General features: G+C 38.0%; 4 protein-coding genes across 6 annotated transcripts; 2 read left to right on the forward strand and 2 right to left on the reverse strand.

Moving 5' to 3' along the window:
• Positions 1-724: 724 nt before the first annotated feature.
• LOC122302525 (alpha-mannosidase 2) lies at positions 725-6986 on the forward strand. The gene is made up of 4 exons (XM_043113822.1): positions 725-1401; positions 1872-2021; positions 2220-2252; positions 3853-6986. Exons 1-4 carry the CDS (start codon positions 844-846, stop codon positions 6592-6594), a joined length of 3483 nt encoding a protein of 1160 aa, XP_042969756.1. The 5' UTR covers positions 725-843; the 3' UTR covers positions 6595-6986.
• A 330-nt stretch (positions 6987-7316) lies between these two features.
• Positions 7317-12609, reverse strand: LOC122302526 (mannose-1-phosphate guanyltransferase alpha-like). 3 transcript variants are annotated; one of them, XM_043113825.1, is made up of 16 exons: positions 12399-12609; positions 12177-12250; positions 11993-12090; positions 11714-11814; positions 11531-11609; positions 11348-11408; positions 11167-11213; positions 10955-11047; positions 10761-10824; positions 10081-10129; positions 9661-9777; positions 9421-9568; positions 8633-8725; positions 8439-8507; positions 7952-7994; positions 7317-7622 (listed from the first exon to the last, which is right to left on the reverse strand). In XM_043113825.1, exons 2-16 carry the CDS (start codon positions 12232-12234, stop codon positions 7522-7524), a joined length of 1221 nt encoding a protein of 406 aa, XP_042969759.1. In that variant the 5' UTR covers positions 12235-12250; positions 12399-12609; the 3' UTR covers positions 7317-7521. The 3 variants fall into 3 exon arrangements, with proteins under 3 accessions (XP_042969759.1, XP_042969758.1, XP_042969757.1); XM_043113824.1 differs by having other exon boundaries at positions 10734-10824; positions 12177-12244; positions 12399-12605; XM_043113823.1 differs by having other exon boundaries at positions 10734-10824; positions 12399-12602.
• A 681-nt stretch (positions 12610-13290) lies between these two features.
• LOC122302528 (zinc transporter 5) lies at positions 13291-16726 on the reverse strand. The gene has a single exon (XM_043113826.1). It carries the CDS (start codon positions 16624-16626, stop codon positions 13822-13824), a length of 2805 nt encoding a protein of 934 aa, XP_042969760.1. The 5' UTR covers positions 16627-16726; the 3' UTR covers positions 13291-13821.
• Positions 16727-19983: 3257 nt separating this feature from the next.
• On the forward strand, positions 19984-24292 carry LOC122302529 (protein NRT1/ PTR FAMILY 5.9). The gene is made up of 4 exons (XM_043113827.1): positions 19984-20428; positions 20686-20903; positions 22743-23284; positions 23389-24292. Exons 1-4 carry the CDS (start codon positions 20371-20373, stop codon positions 24230-24232), a joined length of 1662 nt encoding a protein of 553 aa, XP_042969761.1. The 5' UTR covers positions 19984-20370; the 3' UTR covers positions 24233-24292.
• The last annotated feature ends 1247 nt before the right edge of the window (positions 24293-25539 follow it).

Genomic DNA, 25539 nt, shown 5'->3' on the forward strand with positions numbered 1-25539 from the left:
GATACTTTTATAATTAATTTATAAAGATATATTATTATTTAAAGAGTAATAAAATACTTATAACTTTTTTATTATTATTTTATAATCAATTATAACTCCATCATATTCCCACAAATTTTTTTAAAATAAACTTTAATATTATAAAACTATAATTTATTCTGCTTTTAATTATAAAATAATTGTAAATGGCTTACTTTTTTATCAGAAAAATTGCATAACGTCGCTCTACAGCTACTGTCGAAGGCTCTTGATAGTGCATTTCATATGTGTGTGTGTGTTTTTTTTTTATATGTATTTTTTTAACATTTAAAAAAAAAACAAAATTTACAATATTATTAAAATATAATTCTTTAATTATTAGGTAAAAGAAAAAAGAATCTAACCCGAAATGTCTAATGGAAAAAACTCAAAAAAAAGACTTTTCCAACCGCAAAAGTCTCCTCCACTTTTTCATGACCACGTGATGCTGTGAAATGTAAATTTTTAAATATAATTATTATTATTTTCACGAGATCCCATCTCTATCCCAGTAAATATAAAGGAAAATATCTAATCGATATATAAAAATAATTTTATAAATTAATGATTAATTAAATTATAAAATTATTTTTATTAAAAATTATATCGATTAGATAAATTATATTAATTTATAATATTATTTTTGTGTGATATTTTTTGGATGCAGCATTATTCAAACATACATACTAGTCAAGACTCCAAACAACTAAAGAAAAATTACAAAGAAGGCTCACCCAAGTAACACGTCTAGACGCACACAGTCATCCACAGAGAGAGAGACAGAGAGAGAGAGCAACACACTACTGTTTTTCTCCAACAACGGCAATGGCCTTTAGCACCCGGCGTGGGGGCTGGGCCCACACCTTGCTCCCCTTATCGAGCACCCCAACCCCCAAATCCAAGCTCCCCCGAAAGTCCCGCCGCCGATTGTCCATACGCAACTTCATTTTCACCAACTTCTTGGCTATCTGCCTCGCGATCTCTCTTTTCCTTTTCCTGCTCGTCGTCCTCCGCTACGGCGTGCCCAGGCCCATCTCCTCCCACTTCAAATCCCAGGCGCCACGCTTCCCCAGGCCCCGGAAACCCGTTTACCGGAAACCGGTGTTGTCCGAATCCGCAGCCAAGGACGCCGTTTTGAGATCCACGGTGGACATCACGACGAAAGATTTGTACGACACGATTCAGTTCCAAGATGTGGATGGTGGGCCCTGGAAGCAAGGGTGGAGGGTGTCCTACAAAGGGGACGAGTGGGACTCCGAGAAGTTGAAGGTGTTTGTGGTTCCTCACTCGCATAACGATCCCGGTTGGAAGCTCACCGTTGAGGAGTACTATGAGAGGCAGTCTAGGCGCATACTTGATACGATTGTTGAGACGCTTTCTAAGGTGAAGTGGGCTTTTCTTTTACTCTTTCCTTCTTATTCTTTCTTTTTGCGTTGAATTACAGTGGAGCTGATGAATCAAATAATTGGTTTCGAAGCTTTGATGTTTTGTATGTTACCGAAATATATTTAGGATGTGCGCGCGTGTTTGAAGTGATTAATGAACTTGTCACTATTACAAAGAGCTTAAAGATGCCAAAGGGTTCACTGTTTGGTTTTGGACTTTTCTGTTTAGAGATCAAGTGAAGCCGAAGAGATGGTTTTGTATCCTAGTTTCTTATAACGTTTGGATACTCTGGGGTATTAATTAGAGAACTTATTTCTGCTATGATGGTCTTTTTGAAACATTTAGGGACCACAACGAATTTATTTAATGTTGTTAGCAACAGTTATTTGGGACTATAATATTGTGGAGAAAAGAAAATATGCTTAGGTTTTTTGTTTGTTGCGGGATTAACGTATTTGAAGATGCAGGATGTTAAACGCAAATTTATATGGGAAGAAATGTCTTATTTGGAGAGATGGTGGAAGGATGCCTCAGAGAGCAAAAGGGAGTCACTGGTCAATTTAGTAAAGAATGGGCAGCTCGAAATTGTAGGAGGTGGCTGGGTAATGAATGATGAGGTAATGTTCATGGCTTTATATGAGCTTACATACAGTTAGTTGGGATTTTAGACGCCTAGTATAGATAAATTGATGCCCAAGTTCATTTCCAAGTTTTTGTTTTTATAGGTATTTTTTCCAAATTGTTAATCTTGGGGAAAGATATTTTGTTCTAACGAGCTGGAAGCTTGACTTATCATATCATTCTTTTTTATGCAGGCTAATTCACACTATTTTGCCATTATTGAGCAGGTAAGCTGAAAACTTTTTGTCATAGGTTTCACCATATTATATATTTACTTTTAGAATTATTCATCTTAGAATTAATTAAGCTCCGATCAGCTGTGATTTGCATTGAGTGCAGGACATCTTCAGTTTGAATTTTTTGTTCTTTTTACAAGAAGTTAGTATAGAAATTTTATTAGTAAAAGGACAGACCTAAGTATAGTCAAAGTGTACAGAAGAATAACCTAATTTTTTGTTTTCATATATTCCTCATATAATATTCTTCCAAGGGCCAGAACTTATCGCCGAAAATGATTGTTTCAACCATTCATTTTCTTGCCATTAGGTTAAAACTTAAACAGTGAACAGTTCCTTTAAGAAGGAACGAGTGAAAATCTTGAATTTAATTCTATTGTAAAGTGCTATAACATCCCAATAGAAGGCCTAGACCACCTGGCCTATGCTCCAAAAGGACTAGTCAAAGATACAATTGGAGCCTCATTAGAACCTTATAAAGAGCAAGAACTTCTCATTTCCAAGTAATGTGGAATCCCATATACTTCCCATCTTTATCATATGGGGTATCACAATCTATCCACCTTAAATTCTTGACGTCCTCGTCGGGTCTGTTCGTTGTAGGTGGCACGGCTCAAGTCCCACATTTCTGGTTGTGATAGGATCTGATACCATTTGTAACGCCCCAATAGAAGGCCCAAACTACATGACCTATACTCCAAAAAGACTAGTCAAAGATACAATTGGAGCTCCATCGGAACCTTATAAAGAGCAAGAATTTCTCATTCCCAAGCAATGTGTGATCCCATACATCACATATTCTTATCCTTATCATATGGGGCTCAAGTGCTTTTTTGTATTGGTAATTCCTGTGTAAAGTACTTTTACGTTATCAGGACACTAGGTCTAATTGATGGCAATGGAAGAAGTTTTGTTTAATATAACTAAAATATACTTTTTGACAAGTTGATCACGTTGATGCTTTTGAAATGCTCGTTGTTTGGTTTAATTTATTCTTTATGATTCACTATCTTTTGATATTTTATTGCATTTTAAGTTTACACATTATCTAATTTTAAGCTTGTTGGACTACTGTTCTTGTGTGAGATCATTTGCATGTTTTAAGTTACTTGTTTTGTTGTGGTGTTAAGAATTATATTTTACACCTCATTATTATTCTCCTCCCCTTTGGGTTAGGTCATATGAAACATTAACAGACAAGTCAATTAACACGCGAGGGTGGTGACAGAGAACTATTTGGTTTTGGGTGCTATTATGTTTTTGTATTGCTGTTTTGTACATTCTATCATTCAATACAGCTGTATGTTTGGTAATCCACATCTTTTATTTTTTATTTTTATTTTCCAAAAAACACAATAATGTGGCATACTATCTGGTAGATGATATGTGCGCGCGCGTGTGCATGTGTGTACTTGCAAGGGGAACTAACTATATATTGCTGCATAGAGCTAATATATGTGGTCAAAGAATCAGTCTGCTGTGTGTGTGGGACTGTGTGGGTGGGTGTGTTACCATTCATTCAGGAATTTGTCCTGAATTTATTATCCCATTTTGAGTAGCTGCCCTGATCTTTGCGTAATCCTTGTATCAGATGTTAGAGGGGAATATGTGGTTGAAGGACACAATTGGGGCTGTTCCTAAAAATGCTTGGGCAATAGATCCATTTGGTTACTCACCTACCATGGCTTATCTTCTCCGCCGTATGGGTTTCGAGAATATGCTTATCCAGAGGACCCATTATGAGCTGAAGAAGGAACTCGCACTGCATAAGAATTTGGAGTACATATGGCGTCAGAGCTGGGATGCTGAGGAAACTACTGATATTTTTGTACACATGATGCCCTTCTATTCATATGATATTCCACATACATGTGGGCCAGAGCCTGCTATTTGTTGCCAGTTTGACTTTGCTCGGATGCATGGCTTTTCTTATGAACTTTGCCCATGGGGACAGCATCCAGTAGAGACCAATTCGGAAAATGTTCGGGAGAGGGCTCTGAAGCTACTAGATCAATATAAAAAGAAATCGACCCTCTACCGAACAAATACACTTCTTGTTCCTCTAGGGGATGATTTTCGTTACATTAGCATTGATGAAGCAGAAGCTCAGTTTAGGAATTATGAGTTGCTATTTGATTATATCAATTCTAATCCAAGTTTAAATGCAGAGGTGAAGTTTGGTACTTTGGAAGACTACTTCCGAACCCTACGCGATGAGGCTGATAGGATAAATTATTCACTTCCTGGTGAGATAGGGTCTGGTCAGGTTGAGGGTTTTCCTTCTTTATCAGGCGACTTCTTTACCTATGCTGATAGGCAACAGGACTATTGGAGTGGCTATTATGTTTCAAGGCCTTTCTTCAAGGCTGTTGATCGGGTGCTAGAGCAGACACTACGTGCCACGGAGATGCTGATGGCTTTATTACTTGGATATTGCCAGAGATCGCAGTGTGAAAAGTTGCCTGTAGGGTTTTCCTACAAGTTGACAGCTGCAAGAAGAAACTTGGCTCTTTTCCAGCATCATGATGGGGTCACTGGTACTGCTAAGGATCATGTGGTTCGGGACTATGGAACTCGGATGCATACTTCTTTGCAGGATTTGCAGATTTTCATGTCTAAAGCTATAGAAGTTCTGCTCGGTATCCGCCCAGAGAAAGCTGATCAAAACCCTTCTCAATTTGAGCCAGAACAGGTGCGATCTAAATATGATGTTCAACCAGTGCATAAGGCAATCAGTGCCCGTGAAGGAACTTTTCATTCAGTGGTCTTTTTTAATCCGTTGGAGCAAACAAGAGAAGAGATTGTGATGGTTATAGTTAACAGGCCAGATGTTACTGTTTTGGACTCAAATTGGACTTGTGTTGAGAGCCAAATTTCACCTGAATTGCAGCAGAACAAAAGCAGGGTTTTTACCGGGAAGCACCGTGTCCACTGGAAAGTCTCTGTTCCTGCCTTGGGTCTGCAAACATATTACATTGCTAATGGATTTGGTCAATGTGAGAAGGCAAAACCAGCAAAAATAAAATTTTTCTCCCAGTCTACTTCCATACATTGTCCCACTCCTTATGCTTGCTCAAAAGCAGAAGGTGATGTAGCTGAAATCCAGAATCGGCATCAAACGCTCACTTTTGATGTCAGACATGGCTTGTTGCAGAAAATAATCTTTAGGAATGGCTCCCAAAATGTTGTGGGTGAAGAAATAGGCATGTACTCTAGTTGGGGAAGTGGGGCTTACCTATTCAAACCTAATGGCGATGCACAATCTATCATTGAAGCTGGTGGGCTGATGGTGATCGTAGAGGGTCATTTGATGCAGGAAGTATCCTCTTATCCAAGGACAACATGGGAGAAACCCCCCGTCTCCCACAGCACCCGTTTATATAATGGAGATAATACTATACAGCAGTTACTCATTGAGAAGGAATACCATGTTGAGCTTATAGGCCCCGATTTTGATGACAAGGAATTAATAGTTAGATACAAGACGGATATCAATAACAAAAGGGTTTTTTACTCTGATCTAAATGGCTTTCAGATGAGTCGGAGAGAGACATACGATAAGATCCCACTGCAGGGAAATTACTACCCTATGCCTTCTCTTGCATTCATGCAAGGGTCTAATGGGCAGCGATTTTCTGTTCATACTCGGCAGTCTTTGGGTGTGGCAAGCCTTAAAGAGGGATGGCTAGAGATCATGCTTGATCGCCGATTGGTTAGAGATGATGGACGTGGTCTTGGGCAAGGAGTGATGGATAATCGTCCAATTAATGTAGTCTTCCACATCCTTATAGAATCCAATATTTCCTTCATTCCAAGCTTGGGTTCCAATAATTTTCCCTTAAGCCCCTCTCTTCTTTCTCATTGTGTTGGTGCTCATTTGAACTATCCATTACATACATTCATTGCAAAGAAGTCGCTGGAATTATCTGTGCAGCCACCTCCAAGATCCTTCTCCCCTTTAGCTGCTCCCTTGCCATGTGACTTGCATATTGTGAGCTTTAAGGTCCCTCGGCCTTTAAAATATCCTCAGCAGCCACCTGAAGATTCTAGGTTCATTCTGCTCTTACAGAGGCGTCATTGGGATTCTTCATACTGTCGGAAGGGCAGATCTCAATGCACCAGTGTTGCTGATGAGCCTGTGAATCTGTTCTACATGTTCAAGGGGCTTGCAGTATTGAATGCAAAGGAAACTTCTTTAAATCTTTTACATGAAGACACACAGATACTTGGTTACACCGAGCAGTTTGGAGATGTTGCACAAGAGGGACACGTACTCATCTCTCCCATGGAAATACAGGCTTACAAGTTGGAATTACGGCCACCACACCAATGAATATACACTAATTTTGCTGATGCTAATTGCTCTGTATCAGTGACTGAGTGATTCTACTGCATAGAACGCATCATCCCTGAGAGAAATCATCAACAGTCTGCTATCTCAATGAAAGTTGAAACGTGTGATTAAGTCCAAGTTGTGGATAGGCATGGACGGTTTTTAGAAGCGGCAGGGATGTTGTCAATTAACCGGGTGGGCTACCTTGCTGAGGAATTTGATTAAAGCATATCAGCATGAAATTTTTTTGGTGTCCAATGCTCTTTCAAAATACTCGAGAGAAAATTCGTATCTATGACTTTTTGTAAGTACTACTATTGTGAGACCGTAGCATTTATGTTTTACCACTTACAGACCTACACTTAACTCCAAACATGACGACTTTTTCCTCATTTTGTATTTTGCTTTAATACTTATTAGTAATATTCTCTATGCAGCTATTATTCTTTTTTGGGGGGGGGGGGGGGAGAATAATACAGTGGTCATCTGTTTCTTGAAAAAAACTGCTACCTTAACTAAATTTTTCAGATTTTCTGTTGTATATTGCTTGATTGAGACAGTTACATCATCATCAAGAACGCAAGTATTCTTCTGCGGAAATAAATTAAAGGAGATACTGAGATAAGCAGATGACTTGGGTTGGTTCAACTAACATATACAATGTTGCCATAAAGTAAATTTGGATATCATTTAGCAGTAGGCAAGTAAACTGAAAACATGAATGTTCAGTCAAGAGTCTCCAGATTTCAGAAATCAAATTGGCAAAAAGACCATTCTAAGTTGATAAAAAATTTATGCTGATATGACAATTAAAATGGCAAACAAAAATGTTGCCTAGTTGTTCCTCACTGCAACGACGGAAGCGGGGAAAAAAGAGGCAAAAATTAGAACAAAAACAAGAGGCATTGCGGGATCTGTCTCTTCAAATCACAAAATTATCTCCTCCTGTACACTAATATTAAGAGTCTTATTTGGTAGAACAATGCAGTTTATAACAGCAGCTTCATCTTCCACAATGACTGCTTCTCCTGCATACAGTTAAAACGACATGAGGCCTCTAATTTAGTTCCATAAAACTTTTCATCTCATCTCATCTAATCATTACAACATTTTCAAATTCCTACACAAAATAAAATAAACAATTTAAAATTTTCAAATCCCAAAACAAAAATAATATTAAAAAAATATATTCTAACAATATTTTATTCAATTTTTAACTTTTATATCAACTTATCTCATCTCATATGTGAAAACAAAGGAGGCCTCATTATAGGTCAAATTGCACTGGAATTAATGCCTTTGAACGTCAATAGTATTGAATTGTATAATATAAATCCGAGAAGGTGAGGATGCAGACCCAGGATCGTAATTCCAAGCTTTGCGTTGTAGTCTCCATCAGCCTGAACAAATCAAATGGCGATGTGGTATTGTCAAAATTTTGAAAGGGATCAAATGTCTGTACTTATGCATAAGTGCGGGACAATTGACAGGTTCTTAAGAGCATGAAAACTAAACTGTAAATTCTTTTAATCAGTCTTCAAATGTACCCAGTGTAAAATATGACTGAAAGATCAAAATGAAGCTTCATTTATTCAACTGTATTTTTTGAAGAAAACAAACCTTTCTCCTATAAATTGAAAGGTTTAATTGTATAATTAACATCAAGGGGCCAAGAGCATGTGGCTCAGATGGCATGAGACCCAACCTCTATAAGAGAGGTCTTGGGTTCGATCCCCCTCCCCAATCCCCAATATCAAAAAAAAAAAATTAACATCGAGGGCCTCCTGGAACGATCTCAGGGGCAGTTATAATCAGAACATGAAGAAACAAATCACTGGACTTGCCTGGACGCGCGACCATTTCCCAATAGATGACTTCCACCCAACAATAGAATTAATGATGACTGCATTTTCCTGTCAAGAGAACATTCTATTAAATGTTGTAAAAAGAAAATAAAACATATCATCGTCAGCTTTAGACAACACAACAGCTTATCATGAATTTATTTCCTTGTCTTATTATGTATCCACTTCTTTACCTTAATTTCAACGTCATCCAAGATGATGCAACTTATAAGCCTTACGCCTGCACCTACACGAACATTTGCTGAAATAGACACATTGGGGCCAATCTGTTCAAATAAGCAACAGAAAAAAATTGAGAGAGGGTAAGGTGAAAGCTAGCAAATTCAAGGCAGTCAAAACTGGAGATTCTTGGGTTGCAGCCTTGTACAATATTGGCTTCTTAAAGAAGTTGGAGGCTTGGGTTCACATGCAAGTGCTCCTTGTCTAAAAGGCCAAGACAGACAGAATGCTCAGCAATCATTTTACTTCCAAGTTTTCTTCTTTAAAGAACACACCTAATGTTTTGTACAATTGAATTAAGAACATTCCGTGTATTTTTCCTATAAAATTTACTTCACTATATATAATATAATAATGGTAGAAGGGACACCATATTTCTTTGGATTCTGTCGTGACCTCCTATTGCTTTAAAGATTGATATGACCAGAAAAATGAAATATAAAACACAATACTTTATTTGATACTCCCTCTCTTTTCATCCAAATTAACATTTTCCTAGGTTTTCCCTGACAATAAAGGTTATTGTTGAACTAATCAACTACTGAAGTTGACTTATTTCTAGCTTTCACATTTGATTCCACAGTACCTAACCACATTATATTAAAGGATGTTAGGTCTCTCATAGTTAAAATTTTCGTCAACGACATTTTTTTATAGGTAGATTCTTGTCAACGACATTATTATTAACATTTCCAACTAAAAGGATCATGGGATACTGCTTTTGCTGAAGATAGGTCACTACCTTTGCAGTTGGGTGAACTTTTGCAGATGGATGAACATAAACATCACCAACTACTGTAGCACTTTTAGTGCCATCCCCACTAGCCAAAAGATGGGGGGAGGCTGATCGGAATTGGGCAAGATACAGAGCAGAACATTTTAATGACATTCTGCAATCTCAAAGACAGATTTAGATGGGCGAAAGGTAGTCCAAAGTTAGACATGATGGGACAAATCAAAATGTTGGGCTCAGTTATTCTACCCTGGAGTTTTTATCTGTTCCCAGAAATCCATTGTCTCATATGTATACAATTGCTTCTTTCCAGCAAGAGGTGACAAAATATCTTGGTCCAGTCTCACAAAATCCATAGGAAAGGTTCTGTTAAGAGAAAAAAAAGCAGCAATGAGAACAGAAAGGAAATGGGCCTTCAAAAATCAACAGATGAACAAAGAAACACTAATAAATGCATTATAAAAATAGTAAGTTTTTCATAAATGTGCCATATCCCTTTCATGCCCCAAGGAAATCCACATAATCATGCATAAATTCCACGTATATGACTTGTATCTACTGTTGCAATGCCTCTAATGCATTGTTCTTGCTATAATACAACTAAAATTTGCATTGCATAACAATTCAGAATTCCATTTTTCAATATTGGAAGTAGTAGTAAAATTAAACCTTGTCACAGACTGGAGGGATTCAAAGCTCAACACGCAACGTAGATTAGCTGCAAATAATGTAAAATTAGTCAGTGCAAACAGGATGGAGAAACTGCTTTGTATATCCCACACCAAAAGAAACAATTTGGACACGTGAAAGCTTAATGACTACAACAAGCAGCTTCTCCACTTATTAGGTACATGAAATGAACTCTAAATCACACCTTAAATATTGTTCCACCAACCCAATACATACAAGTATTCAATTTCAGTATAGCTAGTGTTTTAGATTATAAAATTATACTTTCCACAAGGATTAAAGTACTTAAAAAGATCATTCAAAACCCAAATTTCGTCAACAACTTAATCTCATGCTTCCTATCATATGATAAAATGTAAAGCTGTTTATTATTATTATTATTATTATTATTATTATTATTATTATTATTTTTATAAGTGATAAAATGTAAAGCTGTTACTAATGATATCTGTTGTGACTTACTCTAAACATTGTAACGCACACAATTGGCCAAAAGAATCAAAAATTTTCTTCTTAACTTGATATGCATATTTGAGGCTTTAAAAGGGAACATTGCGCAACACCATTTCGCCATTGGTAAGAATTTGGCATTGTGACTTTAGATAACTTGGGTTTGAAAAATAAATACCAACCTCGGTCTTCCCTATGAGTGGACACACCTTCAATGGCAGTAAAAATGTCGGGGGTAAATACATAGACACCACAGTTTATCAAATCACTTACCTACACATCATGAAAATGGTTAACCATAAGTAAACATGGCCAGAAGTGATGAACCACAAGTAAGCCAGGAGGGCTATCAAGCAACAACTTAATTCACAAAACTCAAACAAAATGTGCACACTCTACATACGAATGTCTCAGGTTTCTCGGTGTAGTGCAACAACTCTTTGGTGATTGGATCAGCAACCAACTCACCAAACTGGCTTGCTGATTCAGCAGAAACCTGCATGTGAAGGCAAAAAAAAAGAAACCCGGTGTAGAGCATTTTCAATTTAAGAGTGACGTAGAGCATTCCAATTGGGGAGTGATGTACATAATAATGCTGCAGTACTATGTACCAACCTTAATGACTAACATTGTTCCCATTCCGCCATATGTTCTATGGGCCTCTGATGGAAATTAGAATTGCAAAAATTACGTTCTATACATCTTAGGCATGATTCAACAAATAAGAACCTGATTTTTGGGAAACACAACTGTAAACGTAAGCCATTAAACATGTATCGCACAAGGTGACACTCACCAAGCATATCAGGCAGTGGAAAATTGCAGCAAACATCACAATTCAGCAGAAAGATATGTGACTGCACAAAAGTAGATTTGTGTAATGAGAATTTATATGAAAATAGTTGGTGAACAATTTAGGATTAATAGTTGGACCCAACAACGGGTGGCAAAGAGGGGAAAGAAAGAGCATGGCTTAAACCGGGCAGTCTTCCATGATCATATTTCTGAAGTAGTAAAGGCCACCAGCTGAACCATGTGGTTTGTCCTCCTTCAAGTACCTAGATTCAAAACGATCAACAAGAAATCAATTTAAGATCAAATTCGAAGACTGTCAGAGCTTTATACCCACTACACCATCATGAAAAATCAAAGCACAGTTCACCTCACTGGAACTTTCAGCTCATTGGATATCGAAGACACATATAGCGCAAATTCCCGCTCCTCGTAAAATCCAATCAAGAAAATTTGGGCTAGATTGGGTATCTACAGCACAGAGATGAACAACCCTCACAATCAACTCAATAAACTATAATTGCAAATTCGTTTAGGAATTCCACTTGGCTTTTTTTCAATTATTTGAGAGGAACATTTTTCAAATTGGTAAAACCCAAATGGCAGGTGAACTAAACAAATGGAAATGGGAAAATCAAGAAAAGCTAACCCTTTTACAAGCTGAAATGGGATGGTGAACCATTGCCTGCCCAGCCAAAGGGAATAGGGGCTTCGGGGTATTGAACGAAAGAGGCCTAAATCTAGTCCCTGGAAGAAAAATAACACAGGAAAAATTGAAAAATGCTTAAAAATAGAAGAAAAAGAAAGTCTCCAAGTGAAGGAGAGTTTAATACCTTTGGTGGGGCCACCAACCATGATCACGGCGACCACCTTCTCCTCCGAGCTTTCCATGTCGATGACCCTAGATCTTAAGCTCCAATTAGTCAGCTTCTCATACGAAAGTATCAAATTATTTCGAAAGATGTTTTATTTATTAATTTTATTTATTTAAAAAAGGTATTTTCTGTGATGCAGGGAACAAAGAAAGCGATTTTGGTGTTGCAGAAAACAAATACCGGACTGTTAACGGAGCTTGAGATAAATCTTCTTTCCTCTTTCTTCTTCCTCCTCTCCTTTGGCCTTTGAAAACTGAATTCAGTGCGGGTGTTCAAACTTCAAAGAGAGAGACGTTAACCGTCCATCCGGGTTTATCAGGGAATGTAAACGATGCATATAAAACGAACAAGAACGACATCGAAGCATCGTGTCGTTGGATTTTACTTTGCTACATTCGGGTGTACATTAGAGGAAAAAGGCTTTGATTACGTGGTCTCAAGTCCACAGTTGGCAGAAGAGGCACCGAGGAGCTACGGATACCATTGGTATTTCAATGTCGTATTTCAAATGCGAGTTTAATAAATCATTGAATCCGAGTTTTGTTATTCCTTTATTAACGCTGCGAGTATATGAATTCTGCAAAGAGAAATTACCGGTGCTTCTATTCCACTTAATGTAGGAATTTTTTTAATTATTATAGAAAGCCAAAATATAAATATATTTTCATGCTTTCTCATATGACGTCAGATTTTTACATCAAGTAATACTATATAAACTTTAAACTGACAAATCTCATACCAACTCTTTGTTAAAAAAAATTACTTTTTGTTTAATGTTTTACCAAAAGATTACAGAATTTATATATTTTTAAGATTTGTACAAATCATTACTATGTTACGTTGCGTTACTATTTAATAAAAAAAACTCGAAAAATAAATTTTCGCCGTTATATTTAAGTGAACTAAATGCAGTAAAACAAGTTAAGGCGAAAGAAGATGGCTGGACATCCTAAAATGTGGACTTTAGACGTACGCATTGGCAAAGGCATACTCATAACGTTGGTAACCCTGTAGTGGAGATTGATATTGTGAACTTGTAATCCAATATAGTGAGAATCATGTGGAATCAAAATTGTTCCAACCATGTAGTTTCACCCAGCTTAGATGCGATTTCAAGAGCAACCAATGACATGAAAATAAGTGTCCCACACATACAACATGAATAGAACTTTAAGATCCATGGACCTGAACTACAAAAGTATGCCCACGCCTGCAAATAGTCACAACCATGTAGTAATGCAGCATCCTTTGCTTGTTTCTTTACATGAGTGCAAAATTGCATATGACCAAATACTCGTATAGCAAGTAACTTTGTCCTGTTAGAATGTTAACCATTTTCTTTTTTAAATATGTATATGGAACTCGTGAGCCTTCCTGAGTTGATGGGAAGAAGCATACTGATCTTGCAAGTAGCTATCACACACCGGCTAGTATCTACAAAGCACGGCCACGTTGATATTGTCAACACAAGGGGAAGAACAGAAGATCCACACTTCTCTAGAAGCCAACAGCATCTTTAAGGTGATGAAACTTGATGATGTGGTCACTACTCACTGAAAGACCTCTCAAACGACAATGAAATTAACAGAAGTTACTACAACATTTACCTAACACATTCCACCTGTAATGTCAAATCTTTGATTCCAGCTTCATGTAATATCCGTGACACCTGTGCCTTTGTAGAAGCTTTATCAGTTTCGGCTGAGATATGAAGATTTAGGGTCCCCACAACATCTGTGTTGGTAAAGCTCCAAACATGCAAATTCTGGATTCCACACACTCCCTTTATCTTCATAACACCATTTAGAGCTTCTTTTAAATCTTGCTCATGCATTCTTGGAACTCTTTGGAGCAAAATTTCTGCAGAGTTTCTGAGTAATGGGATAACTGAAGATACAATCAAGACTGAAATAAATATTGAGCAGCCGGGATCGGCAACAAGCCATCCCTTGTACTTAATTAAAAGCGTTGATATAACAACTCCAACACTTCCCAAAGTGTCTGCCAGAACATGCAAAAATATTCCTTCCATGTTGTGGTCGATATGCTGATGGTGGTTTTTTTGTGGTTTTTCTCCACCAGATGGAAGTTTTCTTGGGTGGGAATCATGATTTCCCGTGGAGGAGCAACTTTGAGTATCTGAACAGTGTGTGTGGATCTGGGAACCTGCTCTATGACCATGAGATTCTGCCATAGTCTGACCTTCAAATGTGTGACCACTACTTGAAGAGCCATTGAGGAAGCTTTCATGAACATGGTTGTCAGCTTGATGATGATGTTGGTGGTCATGCTTGTGACCGTGGCCAAGGTGGCCATGACTTCTTTGATGGACTTGGTTCTCAGCTTGATGATGGTGGTGGTGGTCATGTTGGTGAACGTGGTCAAGGTGATTGTGACTGCTTTCATGGACATGGTTATCAGCTACTTGATGATGATGGTGCTGTTCATGGTCAAGGTGATTGTGACAGTTAGTTCCCTCGCTAATGTGATCTTCTTTCCGACTGTCAGCACAGGCATCAGGATGGTGGCCGTGGTGTTCATGATGGTCACTGTGGTCAGAGCATGACTTTTCATGGCATTTGTGGGAACCAATGCTACATTCGTGATGTTTTCCATGATTCTCATGATCATGTCCAAGATGGTCATGAGAATGTTGTTCATGATGGTGAGAGTGGGACTGGGACTGAGAATGTGAGCATCCACCATGGGCATGATGATGTTCCTCATGAAAGAAAATTAAACCGATCACATTTACCAAAAGCCCTCCTATTGAAACAATCAATAGACTACTAGTTGATATCTCCTGAGGGTCCAAAATCCTTTCAATCGACTCCAGAACTATTAGTGCTCCAACCAGAACCAGGAAAACAGCATTAACATATCCTGAAAGAACCTCAAATCTCCCACGACCGTAATTAAATTGGTTGTTTGCAGGCAAACGTGAAATATATGAAGCATATAGCCCAATTGCAAGGGCAGCACAATCAAACAACATGTGACATGCATCGGATATCAACCCAAGACTGTTGCTCATGAACCCGGCAACAAATTCCACAACCATATACCCCGTGTTGATCAAAAGGAAAAGTGCTATCTTCCGGGACTTCCTCTCGCTCAAAATGTGCCGTATTGGTTTCATAATTGAGGTAGTAAATGACTCTGGAGACTCCACTCCCAATTCAAGATAATTGGAAAAGATAGGATCTAATTCCCAAACAGCAACATAAAGCAACAAACCACAAAGAAGCAATCCCCAAAGCGAGAGCTCAGGAAAATAAAACAGCTCTAAGACAAGGGTACAGACAAATGTAACAAAAAATTCCCTCCGAAAATCCTTGGAACTCACCAGCTTCTCATTGCCATAATTTTCACTCAAAAGCACCCCAAAAAGAACAGTGTTTGCCAGAGGCCAAATCATATTTCCAACGGAGACACTATCTCCGTCAGCTTCAAACACAAGCATACTAATAACGGCAGGTACAAAAAGTACAATAGTTGTGAAAAACAGGGAAATCAGCCTAACCCGTTTCCGACCCAGTTGCCTAATTGTCCCCCAATTCATCGAAATGCGCTCGTAGCAACCCAAAAATCCAGAAAGAAACGGAAGCAGCATTGGCCAAACCCTCACACAATTCTCCCTCGGAAACACTGAAACTCCCAATTTCTCAACCAAAGAAGCAGACAACGGAAAGCATTCAACCCGATCCCAACTAATAGACAACAAAAACAATCCAGAAAACAAAGCGAAAAACCCACCAACCTTAGAGGACCGTTTCCAAATCCGGACACCGATACTCCTATCTTTCCCCTCGGCAACGAACCGGGCAGCGACATTGCCGGACAACTCAGCGAGAATCATCGCAGCTGTGCCGCAGTAGCGGAGCGCTTGGAAGCGAAGAAGAAAAACCACGGCCAAAAGAATGGACTTGGCGACCAAAAGTCTCAGCTGAGATTGCGTAATCAAGGATAGAGAAAAAAGGGGTTGGTTTTGAGGTTTTCGGTTAAAGGGGTTTTTGAAAGAGGAAGAATTGGAGGTGAAAAGAGAGAAAGAGAGTGTGAGGAGGAAAGAGAGGAGGGAGACGAGGAAAGAGAAGGGGAAAAGAGAGAAGGACGGAGAGGACCGAAGGAAAGGGAGGAGGGAATAGAGGGATCGGAGAGAGAAGAGGAGAAGGAAGAGGAAGGAGAGGGAGGATTCGGTAGAAGTGGAAGATCTGGAGTTGAAGGAAGAGAGGGAGGAGAGGCGGTGTTTGGACGGGGTTGAGATTGGAGTTGAGGAAGCGTAGGGGTAGGGAGGGTAAGGTCTGTTAATAGTAGTCGGCGTGGTGGGGGTGCCGAAGTTGTTTGACGTGGTGGCGCGCGGTGGGAGTGAGATGCGGTGAGGACGGTGGTGGTGGTGGTGGTCGGCCATGATGGACCTTGGACTTCCGGTCTAAGAGAGTTATAGGTCGTTGAATTTACAGAGAAGAGACGAGAGATGTACGACACGTCGACACCGAGAATACTCAGGATTCAGTATTAGTAACCCCTCCTTAAACGCATGAGGTCTTTACAGTGGGGACCGAGAGACCTAATAGGATGATCTTGACCGTTGGATGTGTGACTTTGTCAAGCTTTCTGTATTGACTTTGACTTGTAAGCTGTAACAGATAGACAGACAAGTTGTTGGCCCCGAACGCTACCGGAGGGCAGTGGAGTGGCTTTCCGTGAAAGCCCAGAATTTAATCGTGGGTTTAAGATCTATGCTGGCTCGAACGAAGCTATTGGGGAATTGGGCTTGAATCTCATGAATCTGAGGAATGGGCCACAAATGAGTTATGGGCTTGAACTCTGGATCTTTGTTGTTGCAGAGGAACCCTCCTTTCTCTCAAGCAACCCAGTTAAGCAACATGTAAAAGCAAACTTAAAACCAACTTCAGCCCATCCAAATAGCTTTTACACTTCTGCTAATGTAAACGTACCCTCCCCATTAACCAGCTGAAAATGGATGGATCTAGCTATATCAGTTACTTCGGAAATTTGGATCGATCGGCTTTTGGATCTTGAATGTCTTTTGGTCGATTGACCTTTGAAGACTATCTATGCGTAGTCATAGGGCTGTAATCGAGCCGAGTCGAGCCGAGTTTTGGCTTGTCGAACTCGAGCTCGACTCAAAATACTCGAGTTCGAGCTCGAGATTTTTTTTAATTCTTTGTTCGAGCTCGACTCGATAAGTTGAAATCTCAACTCGAGCTCGAGCTCGAGTTCGTCCCACAAACGAGTTCGAGTTGAGTCGAGCTCGAACTCGAGCTCGAACTTGAATTATTTTTTTTAATAAGATTTAATAATTAATAAATTAAATATATAAATAAAAAAGAATTAATATTGAATTTATACAATTAACAAGTAAAACCTCTATTAAATTATAAAATTTTAAAAAATTTATAAATAATTAATATCTAACTAGTTGATATTTATCCAAAATAACAATATATTATATGCCTACATATATTATTAATACATATACTTAATATGATAGAATATATCTATTTCATATATGGTTTCCACATACTAGTATATGAAATTATTAAATTTTATCAACTAATTATTATACAAATTATAAAATATACCTATGAAGTATATTTACTATATAGACATAAGTAATTAGAATACATATTATATATTTAATTATAAAAGTGGTATGCTTATATTATTAGCTAATACATATATACATGCATAGGTGTATGTATATATTTATTAATATATGAATGAATTTTAATCGAGCCGAGCTAACGAGTCGACTCGAGCATAAACGAGCGAGCCTAAACGAGTCTTAGTCGAGTCGAGTCGAATTTTGTCGAGTATGTATCATTTACAAATCGAGCGAGCATCTGCTTTAACGAACGAGCTTTTTTTTTTTTACGAGTCGAGTTCGATTCGAGTTTAACCGAGTGAGTACCGAGCGAGCTATCGAATAGACTGATTCATTTACAGCCTTATGCGTAGATAAAAGATGTAGCACATTATTGTATACATTATTACATTTCAATTACTGAGAGCTTTTTCAAGAAAGATCGATGAGCATAGACAATTATAGTGATGAATGGTATTAAATTTTCTCAAAGTTATTTTGCTTTCTTTGTAGACCTATCAGTAAGAGAATTGCTATAGATATAAGAAGATTATACAAAATAAATTTATAAACTGATGTGATTTTATGAAATCCATTAAATCTATTTTATAATAAAAATAATTTTATAATCTGATTTATCACACCTAATCATATCAGGAGTTTATTTTTATCTAATCCCTTTACTGTTAAAGCATTTTCCTCTTTAATTTATCTTAATGGACATTATTAGTCATTACCATCATTATAAATATACCTTGAATTGTTAAACGTGATTTAGACCAACAAGAGATTAAAAAAATAGCATGCTAAAAAGTCATATACTTACTTAATTGAAGGACCTGTTTGGTATTTTTGCTTACGTACGTGTCTGCACGATCAAGATTTATATAACTACGAGACTGAACTTAATTACCAAGGGCAGAGAAAGGTTGCCCAAGAAACATCAAATCAGGGAGGGGAAAAAAAGGAAAAAGAAGAGCAATATTATAATGCACGTCCACGTAGTGATGATGAGTTGGGTTTTTGTGATATGATTTGGTGACTACTGCTATATATACATATCAAATATTCATGGCCGCGGACTAGTGGTGGTGCTGGAGCCTGGAATTAAAACAAAGTGATATCCACCTCACTAAACCACCGAGGCATCTAGGACCTAGCTGCAGCAGCAGCGGAAAAGGTTTATTCTCGCTGCTTATATATATATGATCGCGCCTCTGTCCATTTTGTGCCTAAATAGCTTGGTTAATATCAATGAATACTAAGGCCCGATACCCGTCAACTAGCACTAGAACAGAACATTGCTTTTCTCTCGGCCTTAGCTTGTCCCTCTTTCCCTCGCCCTGCAAAACCATGTTTATTGTGTGTCTGCATGTGATTTGTGTGCGCCTGTACGTGTGTGTCGTACTCGGCCTTCATTCTAACGCATGCATTCATCCTGATGATCTGTCGCAGAGCAGTAGTACTAGTACTGTTACTTCGTAATGCATGTAATGCAGAGACAGAAACGCATTCTTCGTGTCAGGGCTTAACTTTTACTTGCTAGGCGCTAGCTGTTTCACTGCTCATGATTTAGATCATGGTTTTGATGGGCGGGATAGGTTTTGAACAAAAGTAGCAAAGAGCTAGATCATCATCAATCATGCATGGTTATCAGGTAATTAAAGAAATAAGAAGATAACGACATGGCAGTACAAACACTCATGAAAATGGCCAATGGGGTCTGAGTTTTGTGGAGCTATATATATATATATGTATATGCTTGATCACAGTGAACATGGCCGGGTATGGTTTGCAATTAGATCCCTCTCAACTTGGCAGTAATTAATTATCAAAAAATGAATCATGATGTCAGTACATGATGAACTCGCAAAATGCATGCTATAATTACTTCGATCTTTTTACCTCCTCGTTGATAAACGAACCGCTTGCTTACTACTACGAACTGTTTTTGCTGGTTATTTATATTTGTTCTTACATGTTACTGGCCAACCTGATACATGTGTACACATCCCGCGTGTCAATGATATATACCACGTGGCGACGAAGTGGCACACAAGAGTGGTGCAATATCATTATATCACAGAATCAAACCAGCGCGGTTTACTGTTTGCATGTCGACATTTTCTATTCTCGATAACGTCGCCATGACACCATATTGTCCAAGCAAGCTGAAGTGGGATATAGCTTTTTTTTTCTCTCAGATAACACAACCAATGTCGGGAGCGCTTTAGCTTTGGTGAATTGTCTAGTGTCCCCCATTAAGGCTATAAAACCAAAATCTTAGAAAAACTGCTTCCAAGGATCAGTAAATGGAAATTAGAGATTGCATTATTGTGTAGTGCCAATAATGAATGTAGAACTATCGCTTACTTGTTGAGGTGACTCAGATTTTGGGTGTGAAAGCGACGTAATTATGGAACAGATGACAAATTAGAAAGTATTAATTTGTTTGCTTCAACTTTCATTTCCCTCTTCACTGGCTGCTCTTCAACCTGGGAGTATCTTTGTTCAGAGTATCCATTCTCTATCTTTCGCATAAATATGGCTGGAGGACATCAGAGAGCGAAGGAACTTAGCAAGTCATGCATTCTCCTAATAGGTAAAATTCAATTATTCTCTTTATCAACATCGATCTTTGCTCTCGTTTTAAACCATATTGTAAAATTCATGAGTACTTGGACACCCTTGATATTGGAGGGGATTTGAAATCCATTCTAGCTAGGACCAGCTAGCTTTCATGTGCAGCTACCTTGACGATCGATCGAGCATTTCCATACATAATACTTAAGAATGTTTCTAAATTTCCTGATTGCGTCGATCAGAATATATATTAATTCAAATATTATATATATATAGTGATATCCGGTATGGAGAGGTTTGCATTCAAAGGGGTGGCGTCTAATCTAGTGACTTATCTCACGGATGTGGTGAAGATGAGCAACTCTTCTGCGGCAAAGGCTGTCAACAATTGGTGCGGGTTTACTTCCATGCTTCCACTGCTGGTGGCACCCCTTGCGGACTCTTACTGGGATCGCTATCCCACTATTTTGGTCTCTTCTTTCCTCTATGTTGTGGTATGCCAATATTCCTCCATTCTTCATATATACATATACACATACACACACACTTCCATGAAATCGTTCTTTGTTGTATATATCATGCATCATCGTCGTCCTTATTTGTCTAAATATTCTTATTGTTGTTCGATTATTACATTGCCACGTTGAGTGCTCGCATGGTTTTGTACAGCTTTCTAGGAATGTGTCTTAAGTTGGAGCTGAGGATTTATTGGATTTTTAAAAGATGATGATTAAATGATCAGCCATTATGATATTGGAGCCTGAGTCATCCCCACCCAACTGAATTATGAAATTAATATCCGTAAAGTTAAGATCAGTGGCGGGTGCGGGTCAGTTGTTGATGGGTCTTTAGAAAGTTAAAACTGATTTATATATTGTGTTAAAACTATAGCCACGTACCCAATTACAATATTGATTGATTACTCATGATATGATGATTAATGCCTGGCCATGGTCTGTTAAACCTTGTTAGAAATAAATCATGTGCAAGCTGCATGCTTAATTATAAGAATTATTTATCAGTTTCAAATTATGGTTTGCTTCCCAAAAATGAAGTCTCAAACGTTTGTTTTTCTCCCGGCCGGTTTACCATGGGAAAGTAATTTAAATTAAACGGTTTTCATACAATTTTCCTATTTACCTTTCCTCATGATTGTCTTGAAAGCTAGCTTTCCATGAGATTAGCATATTTTTTATGCACTCTATTGATGTGATTGGTTAAAATAATTTTTTTATATTAAAAAAATGATACAACCAATTACATTAATGAAATACATAAAAACGACTACATATAAAATTTTTAAATTAATTATTGGTGCTGTGTATATGAGGAAATTATTGAAATATCATGACTGATTTTGATAGTAGAAAAGTTGTTATAATATTAATAAGTAATATTGTTAGATATAGTTTTAAGGTATACAAATCTCGCACACTTATTTTAAAAAATAGGGAAACTTATTATTAAAAAGTGAATTTTATTATGTGTATTTAGAATTTATTTACTTCTGTTAAAAAAGAATGCACAGAGCCGTTCCACGTCTTAAAAAACTATGAGTTATTTTCATGTTATAATTGCGGGCGACAGTATGAGAGCAAAAGGGAAATAAGATGGCCGCTCATAACTTGACTTTGATTAGAAATCTAATAGAAAAGATTTTGATAAAGATATACCCGGGTTGAAGAGCAGGGTATCCATAAGATTGCTAATATAGCTAGCAATCTTCATGACAAATTCAGAGGTTTCTCTTCAAGCCTAAAATCTTTTCTATTAGCTTAACTTGATCACTTTGATTGGAAATCTAATAGCAAAAGTGGTAAAGGTATTGGAATTGGGGGTATGCTTCCAAAGTTTAAGATTCAAATTCTCTTGGATACAAATAATTTTTAGGAGTCATCACACTGGAAAATTTTTCTTTTAAAATATCTGAGGTGCACTTACGGAAAATTTATTACTGAGGATCTGTGTATCTCCAAAATTAGTCAGGATGCTGTTCATGAACATATGGTACTAATAAAAAGAAAAAGGTTTGTACCTAATAGTGATGCGAGGAAACACCTGTTACCAAGTGGGGGGAGTTAGTAAAATCCATTAAGTCGTACACATGCATTTATATGCATTTGGATAACCCAGTGATCTAGATAACACTCCGAGTGGAAAGTGGTATGTAGCCATGACCACATATAAAAGAACTAAAGACCCAAAACAGAAAAAATATTTCTACTTAAATTATCTCTATTAATTGGTCATGTCTACGAGTACTTCAGTTAATTATAGTACTACTATAGGGGAAAATTTCTAAATTTGGCTCTGCTCCTGTCTTCTGGTTTCAGGGGCTTGTGGCATTGACATCGACATCATTGGCATGGGCACGGTCCCCTACAAGCAAAAGTACAAGGTCCTATTCATTTCTCTTTTGGTCTCTATACTTGGTTTCAATAGGCCAAGGTGGATATAACCCATCTTTGCAAGCATTTGGAGCAGATCAGCTTGATGATGATCATGATCAAGATCAGGAATTGCCCTACACTAATAAAGAAGAAGAGTGCAAGTCTACTAATGATCAAAAGAGTTTATTCTTCCAGTGGTGGTATTTTGGCGTTTGCAGTGGAAGCCTAATGGGGGTCACATTTATGTCCTACATCCAAGATACATTTGGTTGGGTACTGGGATTTGCCATTCCTATGATGGCAATGGTACTCTCTGTTGCACTTTTTTCTTGTGGAAGCCGGATGTATATGTATAAAAGGGACGGAGCTTTCTATAATCATAAGCCCTTTGAATGCATAGCTCAGGCCTTCAAAGCAACCAAATCAATGTTTATGACTTGTGGAATCACGCACTTGAGTTACAAATCTGAGAAGGTCGAGCTAGAGTAAGTTTTCTTTCTTTCTTAGTCAATTTCAGAGGAGCTTCATTTCAATCATAAGGACAATTTGCCTGTCTCTCTTTGACGACAGTTATCTGGCTTGTTTGTAGGCTTCAAGAGAAACCTCTTTGTCGTGAAGAGTTTGACAGTATCGAAGGCTTAGAAGATAAGAACCCCAGAAATGGTGTCCATATCATGCTTGAAAATGCGAAAGTAGTGCTGCGGCTTTTACCCATATGGACACTGCTTCTAATGTTTGCAGTAATTTTTCAACAACCTGCAACTTTCTTTACTAAACAAGGTATGACAATGAAGAGGAACATTGGGAGCAGCTTCAAGATTCCCCCAGCTACGCTACAGAGTGCTATTACCTTGTCTATTATTCTCCTGATGCCTTTATATGACAAGATTTTGATCCCGGTTATCCGGTTGATAACTTGTGATGAAAAGGGTATCAGTGTAATGAAAAGAATGGGGATAGGAATGTTCCTGTCGATCATAGCCATGGTTATCGCGGCAATCGTTGAAACAAAGAGGCTGGAGATCAGTAGAAAGATGGGAAATCTTGAATCACCATCAGGAACGGTGCCACTAAGCATCTTTTGGTTGCTGCCCCAATACATTCTCTTAGGCGTTTCAGACATTTTCACTGTTGTTGGGATGCAGGAGTTCTTTTACAATGAAGTTCCCGTTAGAATGAGGACCATGGGCTTTGCGCTGTACACGAGTGTTTTTGGGGTGGGAAGCTTCTTGAGTGCCCTATCGATTTCACTCGTCGAAATCTTTACCAGTTCAAAAGGGCACAGCTGGTTCTCTGACAACATGAATGAAGCTTGCCTAGACAAATTCTACTGGCTTCTAGCCTTATTAGGCTCACTGAGCTTGCTATTGTACGTAGTTTTGTGTAAGTGCTACAAGAGTAGGACTGAATTGGAGAGTGAAAACTGTAAATAATGTGTCTCGAGTTTAACACGGTTTTTGTTAATGGAGTTTCGCATCGGTTTGCATACAAAAGACTATTAATGACCCATTCTTCCTAGCTCGCATTTGATATCAGACACAGCAAATCTTGGTTTTCATTTCCGTTATGACACCCGTGAAGATGCTTGAGGAACTCATATGTTGATGACTTTTTGTCACTAGATGGTGATTATGTTGCTTGAGAGAGGAGAGAGAGAATGAGGAGGAGAGTGAATGAGAAGAGAGAACAAGCTTTAGATGCCATACATTTGATGCGGAGAATAGTGCACTCAGGATATCAATTGAAGGTCAACCTAGGTATGGATTGAAAACTACTCACAAGGGGAGATCTTGTATGGATGCTGTGAGTGGTTAACCATATCATACCGTATGGGCTAAGTAAGGAAAATGTCCCGCACCCTACAAACATTGGGATTTACGTGTGACTATACCTTAAAAACCCAAAATTAGCAATTATAATTCATAAGCATTTTGGATGAAGAATAGAAAAAGGCAGCAAATGGCTGCCACTCAAAGAAAGCTTTAGAATCCGACAAGACGTGAGGAGGAAACCCAACCCTCTTCCCTTGCTTTTAGCAAGATTCTACACTGCAACAAATGAGCGAGAGTGAAACCAAGTTACTAATATCATTCAGCCTTGGGTGGCAAGTCATTGGGTACGGCAAGTGCTCCTGGAAAACTTGTAGAATCACTTTTCCAATACAAAAATAGTGTTTCTTTCGACTTTTAAACACTAAAGCTTTCACATAAAAAGATCTTCAAAAAAAATCACAAATATGAAAATCATCACTTTTCTTTCTCTCTCAAAATCAAACCACCATTTTTTTTTTCATTCTCAGAAATGCAAGCGGCATTCAATTATTCATTTGTGTTAACAAGATTTCCATGACGAGTAGCATTCTGCCTACTCTTTTACTATCTTAGGCTGCCTTTTCTAATTGCCCTTAATATTAACCAAGATTTTCTTTGTATGTTAAAACAATTACTTTGTGTAATTATCAAGATGGTTAGCACCTTTAAGACAGGAATATAAATGGTGCCTTTTACCTTATTAAATTTTTAAAGATGATTACTAGCAATTCATCCAACCAGTCATTGACAAGCCAATTACCGCTGAACATAACGGCAACATTACCAGTAAGGATGAAATAACAGCAGATGTTACAAAAGAAAATTGGAGAATTTTTATTAACACAATTGTTAGGTTGTAGCGTGTCCCATAGAAATTGAATAAGGAAGTTCCGTTTTATAGGGCTTCAGAACTAGTCTAATCACCTTTC

This window comes from Carya illinoinensis, chromosome 3, assembly GCF_018687715.1.
Source record: "Carya illinoinensis cultivar Pawnee chromosome 3, C.illinoinensisPawnee_v1, whole genome shotgun sequence".
In the NCBI taxonomy this organism is placed as follows: Eukaryota; Viridiplantae; Streptophyta; class Magnoliopsida; order Fagales; family Juglandaceae; genus Carya; species Carya illinoinensis.